The sequence below is a fragment of the Sparus aurata genome, chromosome 7 (assembly GCF_900880675.1).
Source record: "Sparus aurata chromosome 7, fSpaAur1.1, whole genome shotgun sequence".
NCBI lineage: Eukaryota > Metazoa > Chordata > Actinopteri > Spariformes > Sparidae > Sparus > Sparus aurata.
In genome coordinates this window covers 19288925-19314289 of record NC_044193.1, presented here as the reverse complement: position 1 = coordinate 19314289, position 25365 = coordinate 19288925, and the positions used below count along the sequence as shown (strand labels likewise).

Sequence of the window (25365 nt, the reverse complement as noted above, 5' to 3'; positions counted from 1 at the left end):
GCCCGAGCAATATATCAGTTGGCTAATATTATCATCTGATATTACCCCATCACAGAGATATCTATATCAGAGTCAGCTCTATGTTGACCGATATGAAAAACTATATAAGAAATATTTCAATGCAGAAAAAGATGCTTCGGGTAATTTTTAGTTGTAAAATTCTTTGTGCAGTGTACTCTCTCGTTGCACTGATGTCATTTTAGACAGTAAAGTTTATTGTAAATATGTAAAATATCCTGCCTCCATTGTATGTCTTTGTCACAAGTGTTTTGTAACCACTTTTGAGAGATCATTACAATACACAACTGTGTATTTGTGTTTTGGCCAATGTATCAAGAGTGGACATTTTTACTTACCTAACATCATATCAGCATCAGTTCCACAAATCGAGTCTCGACTAAGTTTTACCTTTGAGAACGCTGCAGTGGTGTAAGGTAGTTGAAAACAAGCCCCAGTGCTTGCTATTAAGATGGGCCCTAGTGTACGCTAGTTACACACAAATTATATTAAATTACAAATTATATTATTACAGAGTATATTGTACAAAAAGTTGGATTTTACAGTTCAGTAACTTTGGTTTTTGTATTGAGAAAACGTATAACAATGTTATAGATTGCTACTGAGTACAGAGACAGGGATTTGGCTCTTACTATGGTCCCCATAGAGAGTAGTTTGTCAAAAAATCACAGAGCCCATCTTCATTTGGCTCCTTGCCTAGCTGCCTTGTACCACTCAGATGTGTGACAGCAGCTACATGTATTTTGAGGAGTGAAACCTTAAAATATGATGGAGCCATTTGCAGGATCTCTCATTAGGAGAACGCACCCATGAGGTCCCACTGAGATGATGATGTAATCATATTTTAACAGGGGAAACAAATGGAAACTGTGACCTTTTGGCCTCAAAGGAAGAACAAGAAACACATCGAGACAGACAGTCATGAGCTGGCACATTTAGGGAATATATAATCTGAAAAATAGGATGTATTTTTTTATTCCATGTGTAAAAACTGTTCTGTCAGATCTTATTAAAACGTGCTGTCGCAGCTCTGACCTACTGCCCATTATCTTTGGTGGACAATGCGTTTGACAATTGGCTCTGAGAACGACTGACACAGCCAAATGAACAGCCCGTGTTATGGCAAAAAAAAAAAAGGCTTCCATTAACTTGACTGGTGAATGGTCACCCTGCGCAGCGTAGTACGGCCCTCTGGTTCTCTTTAACTTAATGAATTAGGTGGGCAGAGAGCCAGCGGAGGAGAGAGCAGAACCCTCATCCTTAAGTGTTTCTGAAGGCTTCAGTTACCTCAATGTCAGCCAAATCTCTGAATGCACACAATGGATTAATTCCTGCAGGAAATACAGTAAGTGTCGGTCCTCTGTGTGGCCTCTGCCATCCTCAAGGACAGAAAACTGTGCACTGGCCGTTTTGGATGTCATCAGCATAAACGGCTGCCTCCATTTTCCCAGACATGGTATCAAGTGCAACGTCAGTGTTACTGATGGTCCTGAGGGAGCGAACTCTGCACTGTGTCTCATGAATTTAGACCACAGATAAAATTAGATTGTATGGAAACTGTTGATCTCATAAAAACTGTGTATTTATGTTTTTAATATTTTCAGTATAAACAGTAAAGGTCTCCATGTTCAGGATTAAATGTATGAGAACAAACTGCCTTCATAAGAGCACAGTGCTGTTGCCGTGTAATGAAAAGTGTGTCTGACCTGATATAAAGGCTTATTGTGGCAATATCATGCACCCTTGCATTGCCTAATTCATCAAACAGACCGAACAATACCTCCCAAAATAAACGCTTGCCCTTTGTGAGAGTCAAACTTGAGGATAAAAGGAAATTGGCTGTCAACATGGTGCAGTTTCTCCTCCCTCACCTTCCCCAAACATCAACACAGTAATGAATCTTATTTGAATGCAGGCCTGTTCAGACTCAATGGATCTTGGGCGATATTTTAAAGAGCCGAAGGAGCTTGAGGAGGTTTTGCTGTGGTTGTAAACCGGGTCAGCCCCGTGAGGTTCAGCGGGTTCATACTTCTTGTTGGTATGCGTTCGGCCTGCATCTCAGTCGGACAAACGGGAGCCGACAACAGCAGGGGTCAAAGGAGAAGTGAGGCGCTGGTTTCAAGGAGGAAGGATGGCATGTGATGATGATAGGTCATGCATCCTGACCGCAATGACCGTGATGATGTCGAGTCAATTTTGGTGACATGTTGAAAAGTGATTGGCTTTTGCAACCGCTGTCTGAAAAATGTTGCAACTGTGAAGTGAAGACATCAAACTCTGATATGAGCAGCGTAGGAGAATGTGACTCTGGTGTACATGTTGAAGTGAATTGAACACTGACATAAAACTGTGTCCATATCTTATTCTCATTTATTGAATTTTAAAAAGATGGCCAAGTCTAATATACAAACCTTTTGAACACAACAGTGGTCATGTTACACAGAATGCTGGAAATTACTTTTATATACAAGGTTACGCTGTAGAATATGTTTAAAGTCCAGTGTGTAAGATATAGTGGGATCTAGCAGTGTGGCAGCAGAATGCCACCAATAAAATACCCTTTGTCTTGTATAACTCTTCTAAAGTGGACACAAGACTTCGGAAAAAGGCAAGACATTGTTTGGTTCGTCTGTTCTGAGCTACTTTAGAAACACAGCGGTGCAACACACACGACCCCTTCACTCTGTAGATATAAAAGGCTCATTCTAAGGTAACAAAAACTATTCTTGGTGTATATACACTAATATAAAACATGATTAACAATATAATATGCCATTACTACCAATAGCTCCCCCTAACCCCAACACACTGAACATTTAAAGTGATAACATACCCCAAATATATACTTTTTTTAATATAAAAAAAATAAATGCTTCAGCGATGGATGTAACAGGTTAGTAGTTTCCAAGAGCAAAAGAAGAATCAGAACAGCAGCTATGGTCAGTTTTAGCTCGTTCCACTTACTATGGTTGACAGTGACAGGTTTCCACTTCAAATAATAGAAAACATTCATAAACTAGAATTACTGCACCGCAGTGGTTTGCCTCCGTGCACCAGTCACAAGTTGCTGCTCCTAAGCTATGGCTTTGAATAAAGGCCGCAACATTTTTAGCAGCATGTTATGATGACACAGTGAAGTTGACCTTTGACCTTTCGGCTATGAAGCTAAACAACGTCTGTGCCTAATTTGAAGAAATCCCTTTGATGTCTTACTCGCCTTCAAAAGAATAGGATGCCGTGAGGTCACGTGACCTTTGACCACCAAAATCTCATGAGTTTGTTCTTGAGTCCATCTGGACATTTGTGATGGAAGCATTTTGTTCCCCATCTTCCACTAAGTAAAGATTTCCTTTCTTACAGCTATAAAGCTCTGTAACATGAAATGTATAGAGCCAAATTTTAGCAAAACAATGACTGAGAACACAGATCGACAACAGAGTACAGTTCGGGGAGGATTAAGAATACAGGACTGGAATGATTATATTGATAAAAGTCTTTTTTCAACTGCTGCAAATACTCTCTAACTGATGTGAACTTTAGCTTAACACATTTTTGGGCAATTTCTTCAAAGAAAACAGCTACCTTTTTACAGCCAATAGACTTTAATTGTCATAAGTGATCACTTCAAGCTTTTTGTGAAACTAACAATAACGATCAAAATAACTTCACTTCAAGTAAGAATTCTAGAGTTCTTATAACTTAATACCGTCACACACATTTTACCAGTTTTACAATACTTGAATACTCAGGAAACAAGGTGAAAACTGAATATTCATCTCACAGTGATACCTCAGAATGTAAGTAACCTTTACGTAAGTGAATCCACACAGTACAGGATAAATAAAGCTGCTGATGTTCTTTCACAGATGGCACAAGTGCTCAAAATGCCACCAAAACACATGTAAAGAGAACTAAAACTGCATTTGGGAGTTTGTTGTAACATCCATCCATCAAACTACAATATTTGTGTGCAACATATTCGTACAGTCAGGAAGCATCAACCTCATCAGTGCAGGCATGTTGACGTTTTCCCGTGACACAGGCACATGTGGATGCACCTGCAGAACTGCCAAACCTCGCTGCAGGAACGTCCTTTAATGAGGCTAAATGTGAAGCAGTGACCTCCAGAGTCAAATATCATCTATCAGTCCGGACTCGACTGGTGTTGTCTTCTTCTGTGTGTGCGGAGGTGTCTTGTCCTGGCAGCAGGCTCGGAGGAGCATCATGGGAGTACTGCATCTCCTCCCGACACTTGTTGCAGCAGCAGACCGCGGTGCAGAGCCGCGTGCGGATTGGCTGAGTGCAAAGTACGAACATGATGCAGTTTGCTGCTCCCTGGGAGGTGTTTCCAATTCCCTGTAGGGTCCAAAAATAAAGCATTTAAGGGGAGTATGAAAGCATTAAAGTATCACATTGGAATAAAATATCCTTTAATGTTTTAAAAATGTGAAAAGAAATTCGTATTATTACTATCTGACAAAGAGAATACCATATTGTGATTGCACCTAATGAGAGTAATAATTGGACATTATATATTTTTATTTACTACAAGGTTTTTTTAATTGACTAATAAAATATTTTTTTCTTAAGATATATTTCATTGCTGTATCAAATAAACATATTTCACACACATTTTCAGTGACAATATAATTTACACAGGAAGCTACTTCACAATGATGGCATGATGATTCACAGGCTTGCCAGCATGAAGTCACACCACCATAACTTTAACAGCACAAACTAATGATAGCACACACACGTATACACCCACACACATATGTGCTGTCACACACCCAAAACAACTCACGCACACAGACACACACACGCAATCTACAGGATGAAGCTGCACTGAGCAGGAGGAGTACACCGCAGATTAACTCACATGTAGAGTGACCAGCAGTGGGTGCTGTCTGGCCAAAGAGCCGGCTAGCAGCAGTATGAAGCGCACCGTGCTCCAAATGCGCAGGACGATGAAGATAATGGGAATGAGTGTAAGCTTCACATCAGCCATGGAGGAGAAGGAGTGTGACTGCGGCCTGTTTCCCAAGATAGGACGGTACTCGGACAGGGCAGCATGCTGCGTCAGACAGTTGTTTTGTAAAACATGAAGCAGAAAAACAGAATATAAAACCTGATATTTTTGGTTTGTATCAAGAAGAAGATGGATGACTCTTTAAGATGATTTCTTAATGTAAAATGACAGAGATTTTTAAGCCATACTAGCACTACGGTTCTAGTAATGGACAGTTATTGATCAGTTTCCCACTTCGGTCATGACTGAATATCTCAACACTATTTGATGGACTACAATGCTTGTACAGACATTCATGGTCCTCAGAAGATGAATCCATCTACCTTTGAAAGTGGATCAATCATATTATTCATTTTTCAAGCAAGATTTAAAAAATTAGCTGGTTCCAGCTTCTTAAATGTAACTATTTGCAGTTTTTCTTTTTCATGTATAGCATGAATGAAGAGTCTTTGGGTTTTGGGCTGTTGGTTGGATAAAAGATGAAATCTGAAGATGTTACTTTGGGCTTTTGAAAACTGTGACGAGCATTTAAAAAAAAATACTAATAATTTTAGAATAAACAATAATAAATAACTGTTAGTTGCCCTATCTCTAAGTACTTTCTGGTTTGAACTGTGTTTAACATACATATCTTGACGGGTCATTTGACAGAAAAGGAAATCCTTAAAATACACGAATAAGAGCTAGCATGGAGTTGGTAAAATCCTGGTTTGGATCTCACCGCTATGTAGATGTGTCTTTTGATTAGGATGTAGAGGACGGGGAGGGTGAGGTAGGCCATGAACTCCCAGATCTTTCCGGTAAGCAGCATCCACAGGACCCGGTCAGAAGCCTCAATACTGACCCAGCACCAGCCCACCGACACCTCTGATGCGTCATAGCCAATCTTGCCCAGGGACACGGCTGCAATGGTGATGGCCAGTGGAACGCCCCAGCTAGAGTACAAAACAGACTGAGGATTAAACTTGACTCCCTTAAAAGTTTGACAAAACATCCTATCTTTAAACATCTCCGCAAAGTTTCAACATAATTGTTTGCTGGGTTCAGCATTAAAACTGCAAAGACATGTGACACCATGTGATAGATTATTTTGTGCTTAAGGCTTGTTTGTGTTACATAGTTCACAGTGCAGAGTCATACCAGCTGTGTAGTTTTTGTTCTGTGCATCATAAAACCACAAAGTGATTTCAACACTTTGAGGGACAATGTTTACTCCGCTTCCCCCTGAAGCAATGCCTTGTCTCTTATAACACCAAATTAAAAGAATACTTTCAAGGCAGCATAAGCTTAATAATTCGAAATACCATAGTGCTTAAGGGCTTGTTATTTGTGTGTGTGTGTTATGCATACACCCCTCGATGAATGGCTCTGTTGTGCGATCTTCAATTCAATGGGGCATTTGAGAATTCACAGAAACGGAATCAGAATGACAACAACCACAGACGCTGCTGCGAGGCGCACCCAGGGGTGAAAATGTTCTTGTGTCCAAAAATAGATCAATTATACAGCGGGGCACAGTGAATCAACTCCCTCCTCACATCTTCACAATCAACATGGACAGCTCATTAATGTGCAGAAGGAAAGCTGACAACAGAGGACGTATGTGCTTATTCAGAGCATTCAAAGTAGACCGGAGCTTATAATGAAACAAGTGGTTTGCTCAACCTTTTAACTTCCTTCATATTGATAGTTGTAACATGGTGAAAGCTTGTTTTATGAGGGTTTAATCCTGAAAAACCCAATCTTAAAGAGTTGTGTGACTGTGATCGTTCACTGTTTTGGTAATTGTGGTAGCTTATAACTATTAGTACATAAAAACACGCATGATATTTTTGCTTGTTTTTCAGGTTTGGGTGGCAATTATGCTTAACAATAATGAAATATTGCTTCATTTTGGGACAAATCAAATTCTACCAATATTGTATGGCATATCGTGTGTAATTTAAATGACCAAATCTATCAACTATGGAAATCTAATGTGTTTAAATATGATATATTCAAAGTAAAGATGAATATATTTTGTTAAGTCAAAATTCCTGTACCTTTGTATTGATAAAATGGAGCTGATTTCCCCTGATTGTTATTTAATACGTTGTTTTATCTAAAGGCAATGGCAATCAAAGGAGCAAACATAATGAAATGAAAATGGCAAATGTTACATATTCCTTTTCCATTTGAGTTACCTAATTTCTACTCATCTGCTTTAGTTGCATTTGACTACAGTGTCACTTTAAATAAGATATGAAATGGTACAAATGAATCAGAGTTTTATTTAAGTCTTCTCTTGCACTAAGTGAGAACAATTTCCATGAACCAGTAGACGAGGATGACAATAATTCCATGTCAGTCAACCAGGTCAAGACATTCCCCGCTGCTGATGTCAGCCCATGTCTTTTTCATCAAATTTCATCACCTGCACAAAGTGAGACAAGCAGTTGCAGAGAATTTCCAAGTGTTACTCACTCAACAACATGAAAAACTAAATCTGAATGTTTGCTTCCTGTAAGACGTGTAGTACAAAGAACGTAAGGGAGCAGAGAACAGCTTGACGTTCACATGGGGAAGTAGCGTTCAACCCAAGCTCTGCTCCAACTTTTTGTTCTTTTTAAACTTTCATGTTTGAAACTACATTTTTTTTTTAATTAAATTTGGGATTCTTCATCCATATCTTGCACTGTGATAATTACACTGATTTTTTTCAATCTGCTATTTATTCTGTTTTATTCAATTTTAGCCTTGTTTTCCATGTTATTTTACTTTTTAATGTACTACGATATCTTGTCTTATTACCTCCACCCATGAGATTATGTTTCAGCTGTGTCTTGTTGGCTTGTCAGCACAATTACACAAAAACTACTGAACAGATTTTCACATAAATCGGATGGAGGATGGGTCTCGGACCAGAAAAGTCCCTAGTGGTTACAAACCAGTATTTCAATCTTTTAATGTTAGTAATCTAATTGTCTTTTTTACTCAATGTATTTGTAATATAATCACATTTTCTTTTCTGTAACTTTTTTTTTAATCCAGATTACACAATCCTGTTACACATATTCTGTTACTTGCCAAACCAAGATTTTCACTTTGATGTTGGATTAGGTTTGATTGAATTAAAGGGGACTGTTAGGCCTTGGCGGAGGTATGCACTCTGCTGGGTGCCATTCCAGTATTGTAATGTGTTGCTTTATATCCTGTTTTAATGTTTCATTGAATTGCCCTGTATTTGAAAGGTGCTGTAGGATAAACTCGCCTTGCCTAATTGAAAAACAGATTAGGACAATGCTACAAAGACATTAGGGATAATTATGTCATTGTGAGACATAATTAAATCATTACGGGACTAGACTGTAATTTGAAAGTGATAATAAACAGCCTACAGCAATAAAAAATAAAGGTTTCTTTACCAGCACTCATTTAGATCTAATAGGCCATTTAGTTAGCAAGAAGAGCAGCCTGCATGTATTCACATTTTACTTTGCCAAAGCAGATAAACAACTGGGAAGTCACTTTAAGTGTGATTATTGTGATAACATTGATGTCCCACTGAGAGATGGAGCTTAAAAAACACTATCTTGCGACCTCAGGTCAAGTTCAAGTTTTTCCATCAGCTGGTCTATGAACACATGTAGATGTTTAGCAGTGTCTGCCTTTGACATAATAAAGGTATACAAACGGGTATTTCTTTTAATTTCACTTAAACAAATGCGATAACTCACTTATCAGTGCGTTTATCTGAAAAAAGGCCGGCTCCTTTAAGAAAGTTCCTCCGCGCGGGGCTCAGAACTTCCCTATGACCGTGTTGCCATGGAAACATTGTTCTTCTCGCTGTGATAGCTTGGAGTAGCTAGCGAGGCTAACTTTATAGCCTTAAAATGTTTTTTTTTTTTCCATGAACAAATTAGGCCAGTCCAACACATGTACTAAACTGAAACAAGTTCGTGTACTCGTTAATGAAGCAGGCAGCAGGTGGCTTTAATTTTTTGTTGTCTCACCGAAGCTAACTACGTTAACTTGATTCGCTAGCCCAGAAATTAATAATAGCTTTTAGTTAGCATAGCAGCCACGAAGAAAACAACTTAGACCTAACCTATGAACTTACCTGACAAGGTGAAAAAACAACACCAGACTGTCAGCGACTCTTTGGCTGGACCTCACAATGAAAACATAAAGGTAAACAGCGATGGCCACCGTCCAGAAAAAGGAGCTGGTGTTGGCGAAAGTCGATATCGCCCCCTGAACGATGCAGTCCACCGAGTTGGTGCGAAAAACTCTCCAGGCTCCGAAGGCGTAGGAGACGGCGGAGAGCCAGTCAGACACCGAGAGGTAAACTAGGAGCTTTCTCGGAGTCGTTCTCAAGTCCGACCAAATAATGTAGGTGAGGATGATGAGCGAGGAGCCCAGAAACGACAGTGCGCACGAAAACAAAACGATCACCTGCTCTGACAAGTACACAACTGTGTGGTTTCCCTCTGCCATCGTTCAGTGTGATTACATATGAACTACGATAACCTCACGCACAAAAGTTTCTCTGACAAACAACATCCCTCCGACGAGACGACTAAACTTTCATGTTTTGCATTTAGAGTTTTAGCACAGTCTCTCCGTGTAGGTGGCATTTAAAACCGAGTCGAGCCTTATGACTTAACAAACTTCGTCCATTGCTTTTAAGGGAGCCAAACAAACTTTCCTTCAGTGTTTAACCCCTCCCTCTCCGCCTCTCTTTCTCGTTGCACCAACCGGAACTAAAAGCAGAAGTCAGTCAGCTGGTCGTGGGCTATAGTCTATTTCAGTCTCTAATGGCCTTTGTTTGTGGGGCCTTGGTAAAGCTAGCAAGTTAGTAACATAAAAACAGATGACAACCTTTACTTTTCCTTCCCAGGCACGTTTGTTTTTAAAGTGTTCTGTTATGCCATCTGCCATTTCAGGCATGCTTAACACAGAGAGCAGTTAAGCACTACAGAATACTACATCTGATTTTCATATATAAATAAGCAAAGGTACCCAATACATTGTATAAGTGTCCCATTCCTAATTAAGCTTTTGCAAAGCAGTAAAAGTGGGTACCACTTTTTTAACAGTTGTGGAAAGACTGAAATGAACTCAAGTACGAGCACAGTTACACTACTCATATATTACTCAATTGAAAGTAAAATTACTGGTATTGAAACAATACTTAAGTAAAAGCACACAGTATTCTTCTTATACAAAATGAAATTACTTAAATACAGTAATTTGAGTGGATGTTATTAGTTGCATTCAGCCCATTTTTAAATAACCATCATAAATAAATAGTAAACTTATGTTGATTAAACTGTAGTTACTAGTTATTTCACTTATAACAAACAATTCAATGATATAATGTATTAAGCATTTGTAAAGGTTAAACATCAGCTGCAATGTAAAAATGTTTATAGGTGATTATACACATTGTTTATTTACCAAGTTAACAAGTTGCAATTCATATATTTTCTTAACTATTAACTTAAGTTTACCATTTATTCATTGTAACATAGTAACGTGTTATCTTAAAAGGTATTTACACAAGTGCAAGCTTATAAAAGGGTCATGTAAAAGAAGTATAGTACAAAAAGAAAAGAATTGCAGCACAAAGAGAATGAAAGTGTACATACAAACCTCATCAGGTGTAGTAAGTTAAGCTTAGACAGTAAAAACATCCCTTATTAGCTCATGGTGGCTTGAATTAATTAATTAATTGTAAAATAATTTCTGAAAATAATTTGAAGCCTGGAGACAGTTAAGTTTTTGCTCATTTTTAATCTAAAACAGGGCATTTCCATAGTCTATTCATGTGTTTAAATATTTTTTGGAAGCACCTGTAGTTGTCCCCCAAAATACAATTTGGATTGCAACTAATAAGTGTTTTAATTATTGATCAATCTTTCGATTCATTTTGGGTTAACAGGATTAATTGCATGCTTAATAAACACTCCTGAGAATATTCAAAAATGCCTGTCACAATTGCTAAGAAACCAAAAGTGATGTCTTAAAATTGCTGGGTTTGTCCGACCGTCTGCAAAATCTCAAGGTCTTAAATCCACAGTTCACTAAAACAAACTGTGAATGTCAGTTTTGCTCGGTAAAAAACTGGAATGGTTACTCATGTATAAAAATTGTTGCCAATTATTCTTTTGTTAATTGTTACCATTTCAGCACTACTTATTGTATTATGAATATTAAGGTATTCTGCATGAATGCATTAACTGGCTGAATTTTAACTGAAACATCAGATTGAAACAATGCAGATGATGCACATATTTCATTTTTAAAAGGCAGGTCACAGTAACACATCGCATTACCCATGCAGTATGTAAGCGTTGAATTGTAGGAAAACCTGAGTTTGTTGCCTTCATTGAACAGGAACAGTCTCAGCATTCTGGGGCAATGAAAGGACTTTAAAAAGGAAATTATAATGCAGATTTAATTAAAATGTGCTGCTGGTGGTCACCTTTTGCCTGTAAGTAAATTTCCTCGTTATCAAACAGTTCATTGGGCTCACGGGCCTACCATCATAAAGTAAGCATTTGTGACATTTTTGAGTAATGAGTAATGCCCGGAGCAGCTGTTCATTTTTGGTGGCCTTATAATTGTGGTTTTCCAAAGAGTTGAAGAAATGTAAAAAGATATAAAGCCTTAAAGCAGCTTCGTTGTCTGAGAGCAGTCTTTTAATGCTTCTGCATTGCTGCAGCCCATAAAAATGCAACCCGTTTTTGTGTTTGCAGCAATGCAGTGGTGCGTTGTCTTTTTTGTCCTGCAGTCGGCTGCAAACACATCTGCATTATTATCAGCATCAGTTTCACAATGCAGAAAAACAGTCCAAGTGTTAACAATAAATTGACCACTAAAAAAGGCAAAAGGTGTTTCTTGGCTCTTAGATCAGGAGCGCACTGTACAGTCAGCTGTGTCTGCATTCGCTCAGTGAAAAACTAAACTAGTGTGCACCTGGCATCCAAGCCGTTCTGCCTCATCTGCACTCATTAGTTGTACCTTGCTCGCATGGCAACATCACTTTTTTTCAAGGGTCTCAAAGTGCTTTCACACAGTGCAACAACACAAGTTTTTCCATAATAACTAAATGCATGTGTACTCTGAAAACAAATGAGTCAAGTGAAAACATTTATGCAACTTTAATTTCCCCCTTTTTATTTTGACAGTAATAATTTATGACATGAAGACTTTATTAGACTGTAACTGATTAATAACAATCATCCACATTTAATATTAATGTGTTAGCATCCAGAAAGTACTTGCTCGTGAAAATTTGTTAATGAAAATTAAAAACAACATGTATCTACAATTTTAAAGGAATCCCGAGTCATGATGAGCCAGGCCATTTTTCTTGAGTGAAATGGAATTTAGACTGAAAACAAAATACGATGTAGGTTTTACAAATTGCTGCAGTGTTTAATGAACAAAAGCAGGCTGGGAGGTTGCTTTCAGTCACAAGATGGCAGCAGAGCATAATAAAAACACAACACAAAGTGCAGACATTTGACGCTTTCATCCAATTGTAAATATTGTAGTGGCTGTCAACAAAAAGGCCATGCTTTCTTAGTCTATTTTCAGTTAATTGTGTATCAGATCCACTGCGCTTGTTAATTTCTACAGTGTCAGCACACATATGTAAAGAACTTACAGTAGCAGCAGGATCCATGTTTGCTACAATGCTGATAATGCAGTTTTTCTCCCTGTGCCGGCTGTGATCCCAGGGCCTCTTATTGCGAAGAATTTCTGCGGCAGTATACTTGCTGATTGCTTCGTTCTCACTCCTCACAACAACCAGCTAAGACACTGCCAGAGAAACACCCACAGGAGCCACGTCCAACGGTCCTTCCCTCCACCTTTCGACTGGTCTTTGCCGTGATACTTCCACCTGTGAGTCTGGCACTGCGGACGCTCACACTTTTCACGCCCAGCTTCATGGTGCAGTGGTTGGAAGGTAACGGCCTCACACTAAAACCCCTGGGGGGTGGCATGATCCTATGCCAATAGCCAGAAGCTCTATAAGAGAAATGGGGACATAATGATTGAATAAGAATTGTGTCATGGATTAAGACTGATTTTGCCTGATACATTTGGATGTAAAATGAAAATATACATATGGTTGGGTTCCCTTTCTCTTTGGAAATCTTGGATTAAGATTTAAAGAGGCACTCTCTCCTGCCCAACTCGGCTTTATATAACTGCGGTACATTGATGCTCCACTGCCCAGAGTGACCCAAAGCTTGTCCCAAACAGATTCTTGATACTCCTCTAGCCTTTTTTGCAGCATCACTTTAAGTGCACACAACTTGGGCAAACACAAACACCCCCGAACTAAGAATAGATTTGCCATGACTCATGATTTTGCAACAAAAAGCTCAGTTTGATTTAGCTCTCATCTTTGTGTGTGTGTGTGTGTGTGGTGTGTGTGAGTGTGTGAGTGTGAGTGTGTGTGTGTGTGTGTGTGTGTGTGTGTGTGTATCTGGTGTGGCTATCTGTTCACATGAGCACTATATAATGCAAGTGTCTGTGTGTTTGTGTACCTAAGGGACAACATCTAAAACCCCCTCGCTATCAGTTGCATTTGCTCGCTGCAGTGCTATTTTTGGGCCGACTGACCATTCCATACTGCCCTCTCCCTGTGGGCTCTGCTTTGCTGACAGGACAACATGGATACGAGAGAGTGATCTGCTGCAAATGAAGGAACAGGGAATTATTTAGGAGGAAGGGAGGTGTCCGGAGGGATGTTTGGAAAAACACAGATGGATGAACGTCCTCTACTGGGTGTACCTTCACTGTTAGAATTCGCAGCAAGGCTATTTGTAGCTCCCCATGTCTGCTTTTGGTGTATTTTATGACGCATTTTTGGTTGTATAACTGGACATTGCTTGCATGATTGGTCGTTGGAGCATTTTGACCTTATCTGATGTCAAAGACAGGATTTAATTACTGTTGGTGATGCACTGATATAATTTTTGACACAATAGGCCTTGATGATACCAACACTAAATATTTATTTCCCTGCTCTTCTCTTACACAAGTGATATCAACTGACAAGCACAGGAGCACCTGACCTCCTTTTAGTGGCCAAACGGCTGCATCTGTGTGTCTTTGTGGCAGGCCAAACGCCACCTCCACTGAGCACATGATGAGAGGAATTCCTTCCTGCACAGGGCTTGATGTAATCCCTAATACAGGATTGAGGAATGCCAGTGAAAACAACACCCGGCTTGCTAAATGAATGGCAAACAGCAGCAGCAGGAGCAGCAAAGACTCGACTCTCAAAACCTGTCAACAAATATGTTTGCGGCCTCAGGTTGGCTCCAGCTTTCCTGATAGAATTTCATCTTCCTTTTTCTGTATTACTGACCAAACAAAAAAAGGTAGTTTAAAGTATAGTATAGTATAATATAGTATAGTGAGGTGTGGATTAATCTTGCATGAATTGATTTCGTGGGAGACCTAAAAAAATATTGAAATTGACTAGAAAGCAAAATTATTTTAAAATAATGTTAAATACACCGTAATTTGGAATTTATAGGTCCAGGAAAAGGAAATAGTTATGACTCAGGCAGAGTATGCTGATGTAAGAGGGATATTGGAGCCAATACGACTGAGAGTGATCCAGATGGAACAACACGAATACAGCTGCAGCTAATGATTAATTTCATCAACAATTAATTTGACAATTATTCTCTCATTTAGTAAATAAATTACCTCTCCTTAATTCCAAGGTTGCTTCTTCAAATTTCAAGATTTGTCTGACCAAGGGTCCAAAACACAGTGATATTAAGTTCACAGTCACATAATACATATGAAAATCATCACAGTAGGAGGCTTGAACAAGGATATTTTGGTTATCTTTACTTGAAAAATTACTTAAATGATTAATCAACCTTCAAAATAGTAAATGGAATATTTGAAGTTCCAGTCAAATCATGTTTATTTATATAGCCCAAAAGCACAATCATGTTTCCACAGTGGGCTCTACAATCTGTACAGCAAACGACATCCTCTGTCCTTTGACCTTCGCTTCAAGTGAGGAAAAACTCCTGTGAATAAAAAACCCATTGTAGCAGGTAAAAACCTCAGTAAGAGACACAGTGGTCATCTCTAATACAGCTGTTATGTTGAACTTGACAGAGGCCAAAAAAATAATTTAAGCTTATGAGCCTTAATTTTTCAGATACCAGAAGTGATTTAAATCAGATAAAACACCAGTAATTAATAATATTTAAGACATTTTTATACATCCATGTTATTTTATAAGGCAATGTCCTTTTGTAAAGATCATCTGAATGTTCAAAGTACCATAAGTGACCTTATGCTAAGTAAAGCTTATTTTGTTAAATAACAGACAAATTGTTAGAAAGTAAATTACTATATGAAAAAAAAATTTAATTGATGTGTCTGGCAATGTTGAAGTATAGACATGCCTCATTACACCCATGTGTCAAAACCAAACGCTTTGAAGTTTTCATAAAGATAAAGATCTTTAAAATGATACAGCTATTTTAATATATTTTAAGATTTAATATTGGTCAATTTATTAAAGTATGAGAGGTTCCACATCAACAGTTTAAAGTGTAACAAAATTGAGATAGTGTTTCTTTATTTTAGACTCAGTTCTTACACTAGCAATTCTCCCCAATAAATCTGTAGTTTATGACATGTTCAACCTACAGGCAACAAACCTCCTCAGCAACTATGTAGAGCTCTCATCACATTACCCAAACACAAAGACACACATTAGCTGCATTTCCACCTCAGGAACTTCCCCAAGGGACTGTGATTTTTTTTTTGCATTTCCACCGTGGATACCAGGGTTTAAATTAGTATCTGGGGTTATTATTTTATCCCCCAAAAGTCCCTGCTAGGGGGGTAGTACTTTCCAGAAACACAGATCACATAAAATACAGATTTGTTGAACCCTCAGTGGGGAAGTTCATTTGTTAAACAGCAATTTCAGAATCAGAAGGAGAGGCAGAAAGTGATTGAATAGTAGATAAAAATGAAACAAGATGAAGCAAGCCGAAAATATACAAATTAACTAAAGACAGCATTTAAAAAAACTTATGAATGTAATTGCACAGAGATGTGGATTGCACAGAATACAACCAGGAATCGCACAGGATAGTTACATTGTGTAAGTGTAGACAATTTGTTATCATGATTTATCATTTATCATTTGTATTCTTATACACACACACACACACACACACAGACACACACATAAACATATATATATATATATATATATATATATATATATATATATATATATATATATATATATATATATATACATATATATATATATATATACAAATACATATTTATATATATCTATAAATATATAGATATATACATATATAAGAATACATATAGAGACTATAAAGCCTGATAAATCATGATAACAAGATGAAAAATAATGTGTATATATAATACAGTATATCATTTAATATGTATAAATGTTTTTAAATAGGATTTATACATGATTTTATTACAGCCACCATATTTTAAAATGTGTACCTCAAACCACTAATCCACTTTTTATTAATTGTATGTCAATAGAATGTTGATGATTGTGGTGTCTTCATACACAGACAAATTTAGTGTAAAAAGAATCCATGACCTTTTCATACGTCAGTGGACTAATTGGCCTTATCGTTGTCTATCTGTTGGCAAAAGGAACCTTTTTAGTTCTTGAAAAGGACTTCTTGGAACCAAAAGTTCTGGGGACTGGGTGGAAACACAGCTATATATAATACACATCCCAACTTCAGACCCACCTACACTTTCTGGATCACACTCATCTCCCAGCTACCCAACATCACAAACCCTGTGCACCCACCCCTCCGCGCTCCTCTCTGCTGTGCATTTCTTGGTTGTTCCAGTGTCAGCTAACAACGCTCAAACAGTCATGCTTCTCTGCTCCAGTTCCTTTTACACAAACCTAATCATCTTATGGCCAACAATGACACTAGTATTTACTGTACAGCCATGTTTTTGAATGTTGCTTCACACGATGTCATGCTGGAGCCAAGCCTCTCCTGAGGTTTATGTAGCAAAAGTGTGAATTTAAGTTTTGCTTTATACTTTAATTTTAAATTGAGAATTAAAAATCACCACTGGAGGCATTTTAAGTCGATGGAATATGATTAGAAATTTTCAAAAAAAGCCTGTTCTCTACCTATAGTTGTACATTTTTGAACTATTTTCAGAGGCGTGAATTCATTTCTGCATGTGCAGTTAATAATTCAATGGTTTTGAGTATTACCCACGGTACACACTACCTGTGGTTACCTGAAAATAGAGTTGCCCCAGTAACTATCTGCAGGCTTGACCACACAGGAGCAAAATACACGGATCATAGTACACAAGACACTAAATGATTATCTTTTGAGTCACTTGAGTGACTAATGTATTTGAGTTTTTAGTGCAGCGCTAGTCAGTAAGATGAAGCTTTTAAGTGTGACAGTGTGGACAGTCTGACAGCATGTCTATTTCTATGTACATCGTGTGTAATCTTATGACAACCCTTGACTTAAAATGACTAATTTTTTAATTCTCTGGACTCCGTTGTAAAAAATTAGGAACTCAGAACTCTTCCTCTGTCTGGTTTCTGCTTTTTCAGAGAGGAGACGTGGTCTGCTGGGTTTCCCGGTGGAAACCAGCTTTCATTCTGGCCAGAAGAGAAAACAATAACAAAAACAGCTGTCCTTCTCTGTGAGGATCAAACTGTGGTCAGACAATGATCGCCGAGTCCCCAGGGGCTTGTGAAAGGGTCAACGGTGGTGCTCTGTCTGTGCGGAGGTTACTGTGCCACTGTGTGATTGGTAAGTGTGTGTCCGGGTGTATCACTGCATTCAATAACCTTTTGTATAGTTACCATGGCATCGGGTTAGCATCAAGACTCGGTGTGGACGCTTTCACAATACTTAAAGCTGTACACTTCAAATGAACATGTTCTCATTTATACTTCAGTCAATTTACAGGACTTATTAAGCAGATCTGAAGGCCTCATTTTAGTATCTTTTGATTTCCCCACACTAATTAGTCTTTCTGGAGTTTTAAAGTAGAGGTCCTCTCTCTGCAATAACAATTAACCAAGACGCTTGCACAAGTGCTCAGTTGTAATATTATATGTGAGAGGTTTTTATTCACACACAGTTTTGACACTCACCACGCAGCCAGGCAGCAGTGGAGTTCCTCCATCCAGGCTCGTCTCCAGTGAGTGCACTCTGGGTGTTGACATCAGCAGGAGTCTGTCCACCAGGGCTGCAGGGCTCCCCCATTGTGTGGGTCACTTCACACTGGCAAAGTGTTGACCACAAGCTTCTCTCTTCCTCTCTCTCCCTCTGTGTCTCTGTGGATGTCTCTCTCTCTCTGCTCCACTCAGGCAGCACAACAAGTCAAGGCATGTTCCAACACGCCACCAACAGCCGGACCGGTGTATGAGCCTGCTCCTAGACCAGAGGGGGAGGAGCAGAGGATCAGAGAGAGGGGAAACCCAGGAAAAAGACCCAGCATGACTCAGCCTGCTTCAGTCGGTTAGCATACACAGCTTTTACTTTCCACACTCAACACATGAAGGGGTTATTGTTTAAACATAAATTAAGCTGGTGGACACGATGAAGCAGATTTCTTTAGCTGATGTGAGGTGACAATGCCGACCAGCTGAAAAAGTGTAAGAGAGAAGAGCATTTTTGAATTGGTCTGACTTGTCAAATCATCTTTGTTATGTCACGGAGCATAAAGAACAGTTTGCCTGGAGGGAGTGACTTCTTTCTCTTCTCTCAGCTTCCCTGTCCAGCCTGTGGAAGCAGCAGCAGCAGCACCGTGTTCTCCGTCTTTTACTGGCTGAAGTTAAAAAACTATCTTTAATGCTGTAAGCTGAACGGATACAAGTGAAATTAATATCTTAGCTACAGTATTGCGCTTCATTCATAGTCTTATTAGCAAGTAGTGCTGTTTTATCCTTTACACAGCAGAATGAATAGTTTATAGAAGCTGTAACTGGGCACCAGCACAGCATACTAATGAAAGCTGCTGATTCATCAATTGATGTTACACAGTAACCCACTGTAGGTCACATCAGTTACAGATGAAGCCTATCAGCATGAATTAAACGACTGGGAAAATCTTAAGGAATGCATGCGCAAAAACTTGTGAAATATTAATATTTTCCCAGATTTGTGATGTTTAATCATGTCAAATCTGAATTTAAAGTGATGTATTAATGCAGTGGAGAAATAATCCTTTATCTGATGGATCAGAGAGCTATAAAATACAAATGTACATCTATGTACAGCTTAGCTACTGACACATTAAACTGTGTCAAATGTGCAGAATCATCACCATCCACGAGTGCTAATTATGCAGAGCTGCTCTGATGCTAGCTGAGGTTTTTTTTTTTTTTTTTTTCACTAGAGGAGGGGTAATGCCAGTTCATCACTGCTGTAGTGGAAGTTGATCACTAGGCAGATTCTAGGTGCAGTGGCAGGAACCAGCTCAGCAAATCTCACCTGCTACAATATGGTCTCAATCTGGTTGCCTGAGCATCTCTTAAAGCAGCGTACTGAACATCACTGGTGCTGCTCTCCACTCTACTGCAGCCCGTCAACTGACTGATGACCTTATCAATGAGAGAGCAAAGTCACTATGATGTTACACCCAGAAAGAATTCAGAGGGTCGCCCCCCCGCGTTGAAAGCAACTAGAGCAACTTTGTAGAAAAGACGAGCGGCAAAGGCGTATTCGCCTGCAGACAGTTGCTTTAATTTATTAGAAGTGGTGATGCGGCACTGCACTGCACAGCAGCGCTTTGACAAAGTGCCAACAGTAGTTTCACCAATTGAGTTGTTTTTTTAATTTATGGCAGCATGACACTATCTGCTGCTTGCACAAGAGTGAAATGTGGACAGCCTACACTTTAATAGCTAAATTATCACATAAAACTGAAATTAATTCATCTTCCTACCTGGGATACAGACTGCAGCTGAGGCCTCACACACCTGAGGGGGGTGTGTGAGAGGTGGAGGGGGTGGGGTGGGGGGGGTGGGGGGGCAGGAACCCCTAGCCCAGCAAGTTCAAAGCTTGCTGCATTGATTACATCATCGGAACTGGAGTGCTGGAACGGGACAATGCACCATCGAGAGGAGGGGGGCAACCGGCTAATCTCACCATTGCCTCCCTGTGGAGCTCCATGAGCAGTGTGTGGTGTGTGTGTGTTTGTGTGTGTGTGCGTGTGTGTGTGTGTGTGTGTGTCTTCTGTCTCTAAACTCAGCTCAGTCCAGTCCAGGGTGAGACGGCCTGCTTTCCCTCACATTTACCACCAGTGTGTCACATGACTGAGGGGCTGTCTGTGTCTGAGAGTCTCGATGAGCAGCCCTGTGAGTGTGTGTGCAGTAGCGTCTGTGTGTGTGTGTGCATGTGTGCTATTCACGGCCGGCACTGCAGGAACTCAGCTGCTGCAGGACACTGCAGGATTGCTGTTCTGCTGCTGGCTCACTGGCTCTTGGTTTTTTTTCTCTCTCTCTCACTCTCTCTCTCCCGCTCACTCTCTCTCTCTCTCTCTCTCTCTCTCTCGCTCTCTCTATTCACTCAGGCAAATTGCTCAAGGAGGATGGTGGGAGCATGTGCTGCATACTTTTTCATCAGGGGCGGGGAGGGGGGAGGGTGAGTGTAGGAGAGAGGATGGGGGGGAGGGCAGAATCACAGAGGTGCAAAGCATGCCGGTGAGGCGCTGTGCTGGGCAACTGTACCTCTGAGAGAGACTACAGTAGAGAAATTGGAGACGAGGCAGGAGGAGGAGGGAAGAAGAGGAGAGAGGGTGGGAGGTGGGGGGAGGGCAGAAGTGAGGCGCAAGGAACATCAGGTGAGTGCGGCAATTTCCTTTGCTGGCAGTGCAGCACCCACCCTCAGTGAAAGTGCGAGCCATAGAACTGCAGATGTTCCAAGATGATGTCAGGCCCCAGCTGTGGCGCGGACCTCATGTACATTTAGCTATCGCCTTGTTCCCCCGCACTACCCGCCTGCAGTGGGGAGAAATCCAAAGGCCAGAGAGATGCTCTGGACTTCAGCCTCACAACGAGCCCGATGACGACGTAGGGCCCGCATTTCAAGGTCTTAGCACAGTTACCTGAGGTGAACTCAGAGCCAGGCGAGAGCCAGGCGAAGTGACCTGGCTGGATCCATCATCGAGACCTCCCAGACAGGTTTCACAGCACAATTTTCAACACTGACTCACTTTTATACGAAGCTTTTCGCCCACTAACTATTTTTACATGGCCTTTGAAAGGGCTCGCAGTCGAGCATAGACAGAGCAATATGGCATAAAAGACAAAAGTAGCAACATCGACTTTTAGAGCAAAGAGTTGCTGAGATACTGCTGCACTGACATTATTGGAGTGGATGTTCTCTTGGAGACCTTTTCATGTCTGTTTTTATCCAAGAGACAAGTAAAACTAAAAATAAAAAAAATAAAATGCATACAAAACCACCTCAGTGCTTTCTCTCACAGTATGTGCTAAACTCCCCAAAAAGAATCTTAAAAAGCCGTGCTCTGCCCTGAAATCCACTTTTAGGACAGCAGAAAAGTCCCAGTAGCCAGTGCACAACTTCATGACTGCAGCACAGCTCCCCTGTCCCATGCAGGCCACTGTAGCCTCGTCCTCATTTCCGCATTTCAGAACTCAGACACTGACAGCACAGGACCACTGACACAATAGATCCTTCCTACCAGTTTCCAGCATCATATTCACAACTAACACATGCTGCTAAATATAAACCCACAACTAGCAGAGAAAAGTGGATAGCTCGTAACTGTCTGTTCTTTCCTTAAAGCTAAGTCAGCAAAGATAAAAGTCTCCTCTACTGAAGTCTTCCATCCTGGCTAGTTTTTTTTTTTTTTGTCCTTGTGTCAAATGGCGAGTCAGCCGCTATCTGACACGCCGGCTGCTATTTCCAGCCCGTACCATGCTTTAAACATGGATGAGGGAGCAGCAGAGCCTGACTGCTAACTGACTGGCTGGCTGGCTGCTGCCTGGTTATTGCTGGTGCAGAGGAGGCTGACACTGATGAGACAGAAGCAGCCGGGAGCCTCCACACTGCAGGCATGCACACCGACATCAACTCCTGTAAGGCTGATTTAGGAAGTATACCGTCCAATGCAAAAGGAGAGACAGACATTAGGAGACAACATGCAAGGTGAATAAGACTAGAGAGGAAATAAAATGTATACCTACGGATGAGTCTCGGACTGCATCGCTCACGGGGCGGCAAGGAGGAAAACTTCTCTGCACTCACTCTGAGCCTCATGGTCGCTTGTGATGTGCCTTCATGGCGCGGCAAAGTTGACTGCAGCATTGCCTCCTGAACAGAATGACATTGTTTGCACTCTCTCTCTCCCTCTCCCTCTGTCTCTCCCTCACTCCTCCTCCTCCTCCTCCTCCTCCTGTACGCGCTCGCTCCCCCTCCTCTTCTTTGCACGCTTGCTGGCAGCATAAACTGCACAGCTCAGCAGTGTTCCCCCACTGCCGCAGCAGATCCTGCATGAGCTCTGCGTATCTGAGTGGGATGGGACTTTTAAAGGGGAATGCAACCTCCAGGGTCAGTGTGTGTGCACATCCTCAGTCCATCCTCCTCCTCTCCTCCCTGTCCTCCTCTGCACCCCCCCCAACCCCCCCACTCCAAAAACACCCCTGAGAATCATCAGTGTAAAGGACTCCTCACAAGAGAGACCCCCTCCACGCACGCACAACTTTCCTTCCCCCTTTAATTCATTTTCACACTACAGCAAAAGCTGCTTTGAGATATGAGTGTGCTCAAACCTCAGTGAGGAACAGTATGCTCCACAGAGAGGCCATCTCCTCTGGTGTGATTTAGAACTTGTCAGATTATTTCTAAAATCTAATTTCCTCAGAAAATGCCCGGAAGGATTTCTCCTGCTATGTTTTGGAAAAAGATGTTGAACTATTAAAAAATGTACATAGAGGAACAGAAAATGTGACAGTTTAAGGCTGGATTAAGAAAATCAGAGACTTGGTCACCAGTTTTAAATCAAAATGATCCACCTGTGATATAGCAAGGATACATGGTTATTTATCATAGTCTAAAGAAATTGTTTAGACCATGTACATCAACAAAACACAAGGCACACCACAGGATAATTGCGCACAGATCACCAAAACATTTTGACACACAAGCAATAATAATGCAATCAGTAAGTGAATATTGCTGCTATCTCAGAACTCGCTCAGAAGTTCACAATTGCCTCAGGAACAAAATAACCTTCACCAAAAGTAAAATGTCCTTAATCTGCAATCCCCTATACCTGCCTTTCCTTACCCACAGTGCACTGCACTACTGGTGCTATTCTGCAGTGCGCTAAAACATAGAAATATCTTTGACCAACCAAATTTGTCTTTTGCGCGTTGCACAACTCTGTGAGAGTGAGATCATCCATCATTTAGTCAGCCAATAAGGTTGAACTTCTCTTTCTGCAATGTTCTTTACTACACAAAAATGCACTCAGTGGTTCACTCTCTCAGCTTTCTGTCTTTCTTTCGGTGATGACGTTTGCAGTGCGCTGCATGGGTTTTTGTATGGAGAATGGTGGCGCCATTACAAATTCTGTGCGTTTCAGGCATCAGCGCCTCGGCTGTTCTCTGCAGCAGTGCAGCGCTCTCTGCTCCTCACTGCAGGAGCCAGGCCTTTTTTCCCCCACTTTTTTTTTCTTGCATGACTTTGTTCTGCCTGGGACCCCAGGTGAGCCTTGCGATCTTTTGTCCTCTGGTACATGTATCTCATATTAACCTTGAATCCATCAAGTCAAGGTATACCCTCACCTGTTATAAGAACATTAGTGTTTGTGTATTACATCAAGGCTTTTCTACCTGATTAGCTTGTATCCCTGCCCTTATGAATCCTGAAAAGACTGCTGAATCAGTAAAATTCACATAATGGATCATCTCTGATTGTTGACGATCTGCTGCTTGTCCATATCAATCAGTGTCAGCATGAATCATAGGTGTGCACCATGCCGTCAGCTGAGAGCGGAGCGTCATCCCCTGCATGTGCGATCTGCATGCAGCGCTGCTACTGCAGCAGCCTGCAGAGCCTCGCAGCATCTGTCCTCTCCTCTGTACTCTTTGACACCAGGGAAAATGCCCCCGCCAGCATATCCCTCACATGGCCCACGCCATTTTCAGTAATGGCATCCCCTGTGATGAATAAGCCATGAGGAGGGGCCCTTTTACATGTCCTATTAGATTACCTCGCTATGCTTTACCTGGATACTGTCACCTCATCGCCTCTGGCTCTCCACTCTTCTTAATATTCTCTCTTGTTAGCCAAGCCAAGGGCAGAATGTGTAAATGTGTGTTAGGGCTCATAGATCATACGAGTGCTGAGATTCAGAGTTGAGTCATCTATGCAGCTCATTGAATGTGTACACACAAGACTCTCACTCACGTTTATTTGCATTAAGACCTTGGAAAACTGCCTGACTATTAGGGTTTTTTGTTGTTGATAGGAACTGTTTACCTAAGTAGGTGATTGTTTTTTGTACTCTGTATGGTACTTTGTATCATAGCAGGCCATCGTCAATGCCTGATTGCCTGACTTATCAGACACAACCTGTGACGTAATGCTCATCTGAGGGGAAAAAAAGGGATATCTGTCACAAAAAGACATTCTTGACGCATGGCAGATAATGGAGTCGAGCTGGTGCGTTTGCATGTGTTTTTTCTTTGGCCATTCACAGTCGATTCCTCTGCTCCATTGATCTGTCCGGAAAAGATAATAGACATATTGATTAACAAGCTCAGCAGCTTGCTTGGTTTACTCATCAATTCAGACAAATTCTCAATAGTCCTCAGTCGAGGAGGCGAATTGCCTTGACTGACAGCTGACTCCTGTGTCTATGAAACTTTTTGGGTGCACATGGCAGAATTTAGCTCTGAAAGCCTTGACAAGATGTGAAATAAAAAAAAAGGGCTTCAGTGAGTGTAAGTGATTAGGTGGTTTTAGGGGCTATCCTTAGGGGAAATCTGACATTGGTGATGAAAAATTGAGTCAGAGAGGAGGTAATTGAAGCTAGCTAGCAATAAATTAACTTCACAAACATATTTCTCTCTCTGCTGGGCTCACTCTGTCTGGTCTAGAGATAGACTGAATGATGGAGATTGTAGTAGAAGGTGTTTCACTGCGCCAATGCTTCTTTGTTGACCTCATTTTGTAAAGCCGAGCAGATTCCTCCCAAGGCCAAGTGGAGTTAAAAAGACACGCACTGTCAACGACAAAAGAGGCCAA

The 25365-nt window shown here is 40.7% G+C and overlaps 1 protein-coding gene and 2 long non-coding RNA genes across 4 annotated transcripts; 1 reads left to right on the top strand and 2 right to left on the bottom strand.

Annotated features, from left to right (window-relative positions):
* Positions 1-2365: 2365 nt before the first annotated feature.
* On the bottom strand, positions 2366-9770 carry gpr157 (G protein-coupled receptor 157). The gene is made up of 4 exons (XM_030424005.1): positions 9150-9770; positions 5772-5985; positions 4901-5095; positions 2366-4374 (listed from the first exon to the last, which is right to left on the bottom strand). Exons 1-4 carry the CDS (start codon positions 9524-9526, stop codon positions 4156-4158), a joined length of 1005 nt encoding a protein of 334 aa, XP_030279865.1. The 5' UTR covers positions 9527-9770; the 3' UTR covers positions 2366-4155.
* On the top strand, positions 9289-20697 carry LOC115585551 (uncharacterized). Its single transcript, XR_003984719.1, has 6 exons — positions 9289-9425; positions 12778-13007; positions 14092-14366; positions 17688-17889; positions 18453-18603; positions 20660-20697. It is a non-coding gene; the product is annotated as an uncharacterized LOC115585551 (long non-coding RNA).
* Positions 12185-22551, bottom strand: LOC115585552 (uncharacterized). 2 transcript variants are annotated; one of them, XR_003984721.1, is made up of 3 exons: positions 22295-22551; positions 18237-18519; positions 12185-13069 (listed from the first exon to the last, which is right to left on the bottom strand). It is a non-coding gene; the product is annotated as an uncharacterized LOC115585552 (long non-coding RNA). The 2 variants fall into 2 exon arrangements; XR_003984720.1 differs by having other exon boundaries at positions 22299-22546.
* Positions 22552-25365: the final 2814 nt, after the last annotated feature.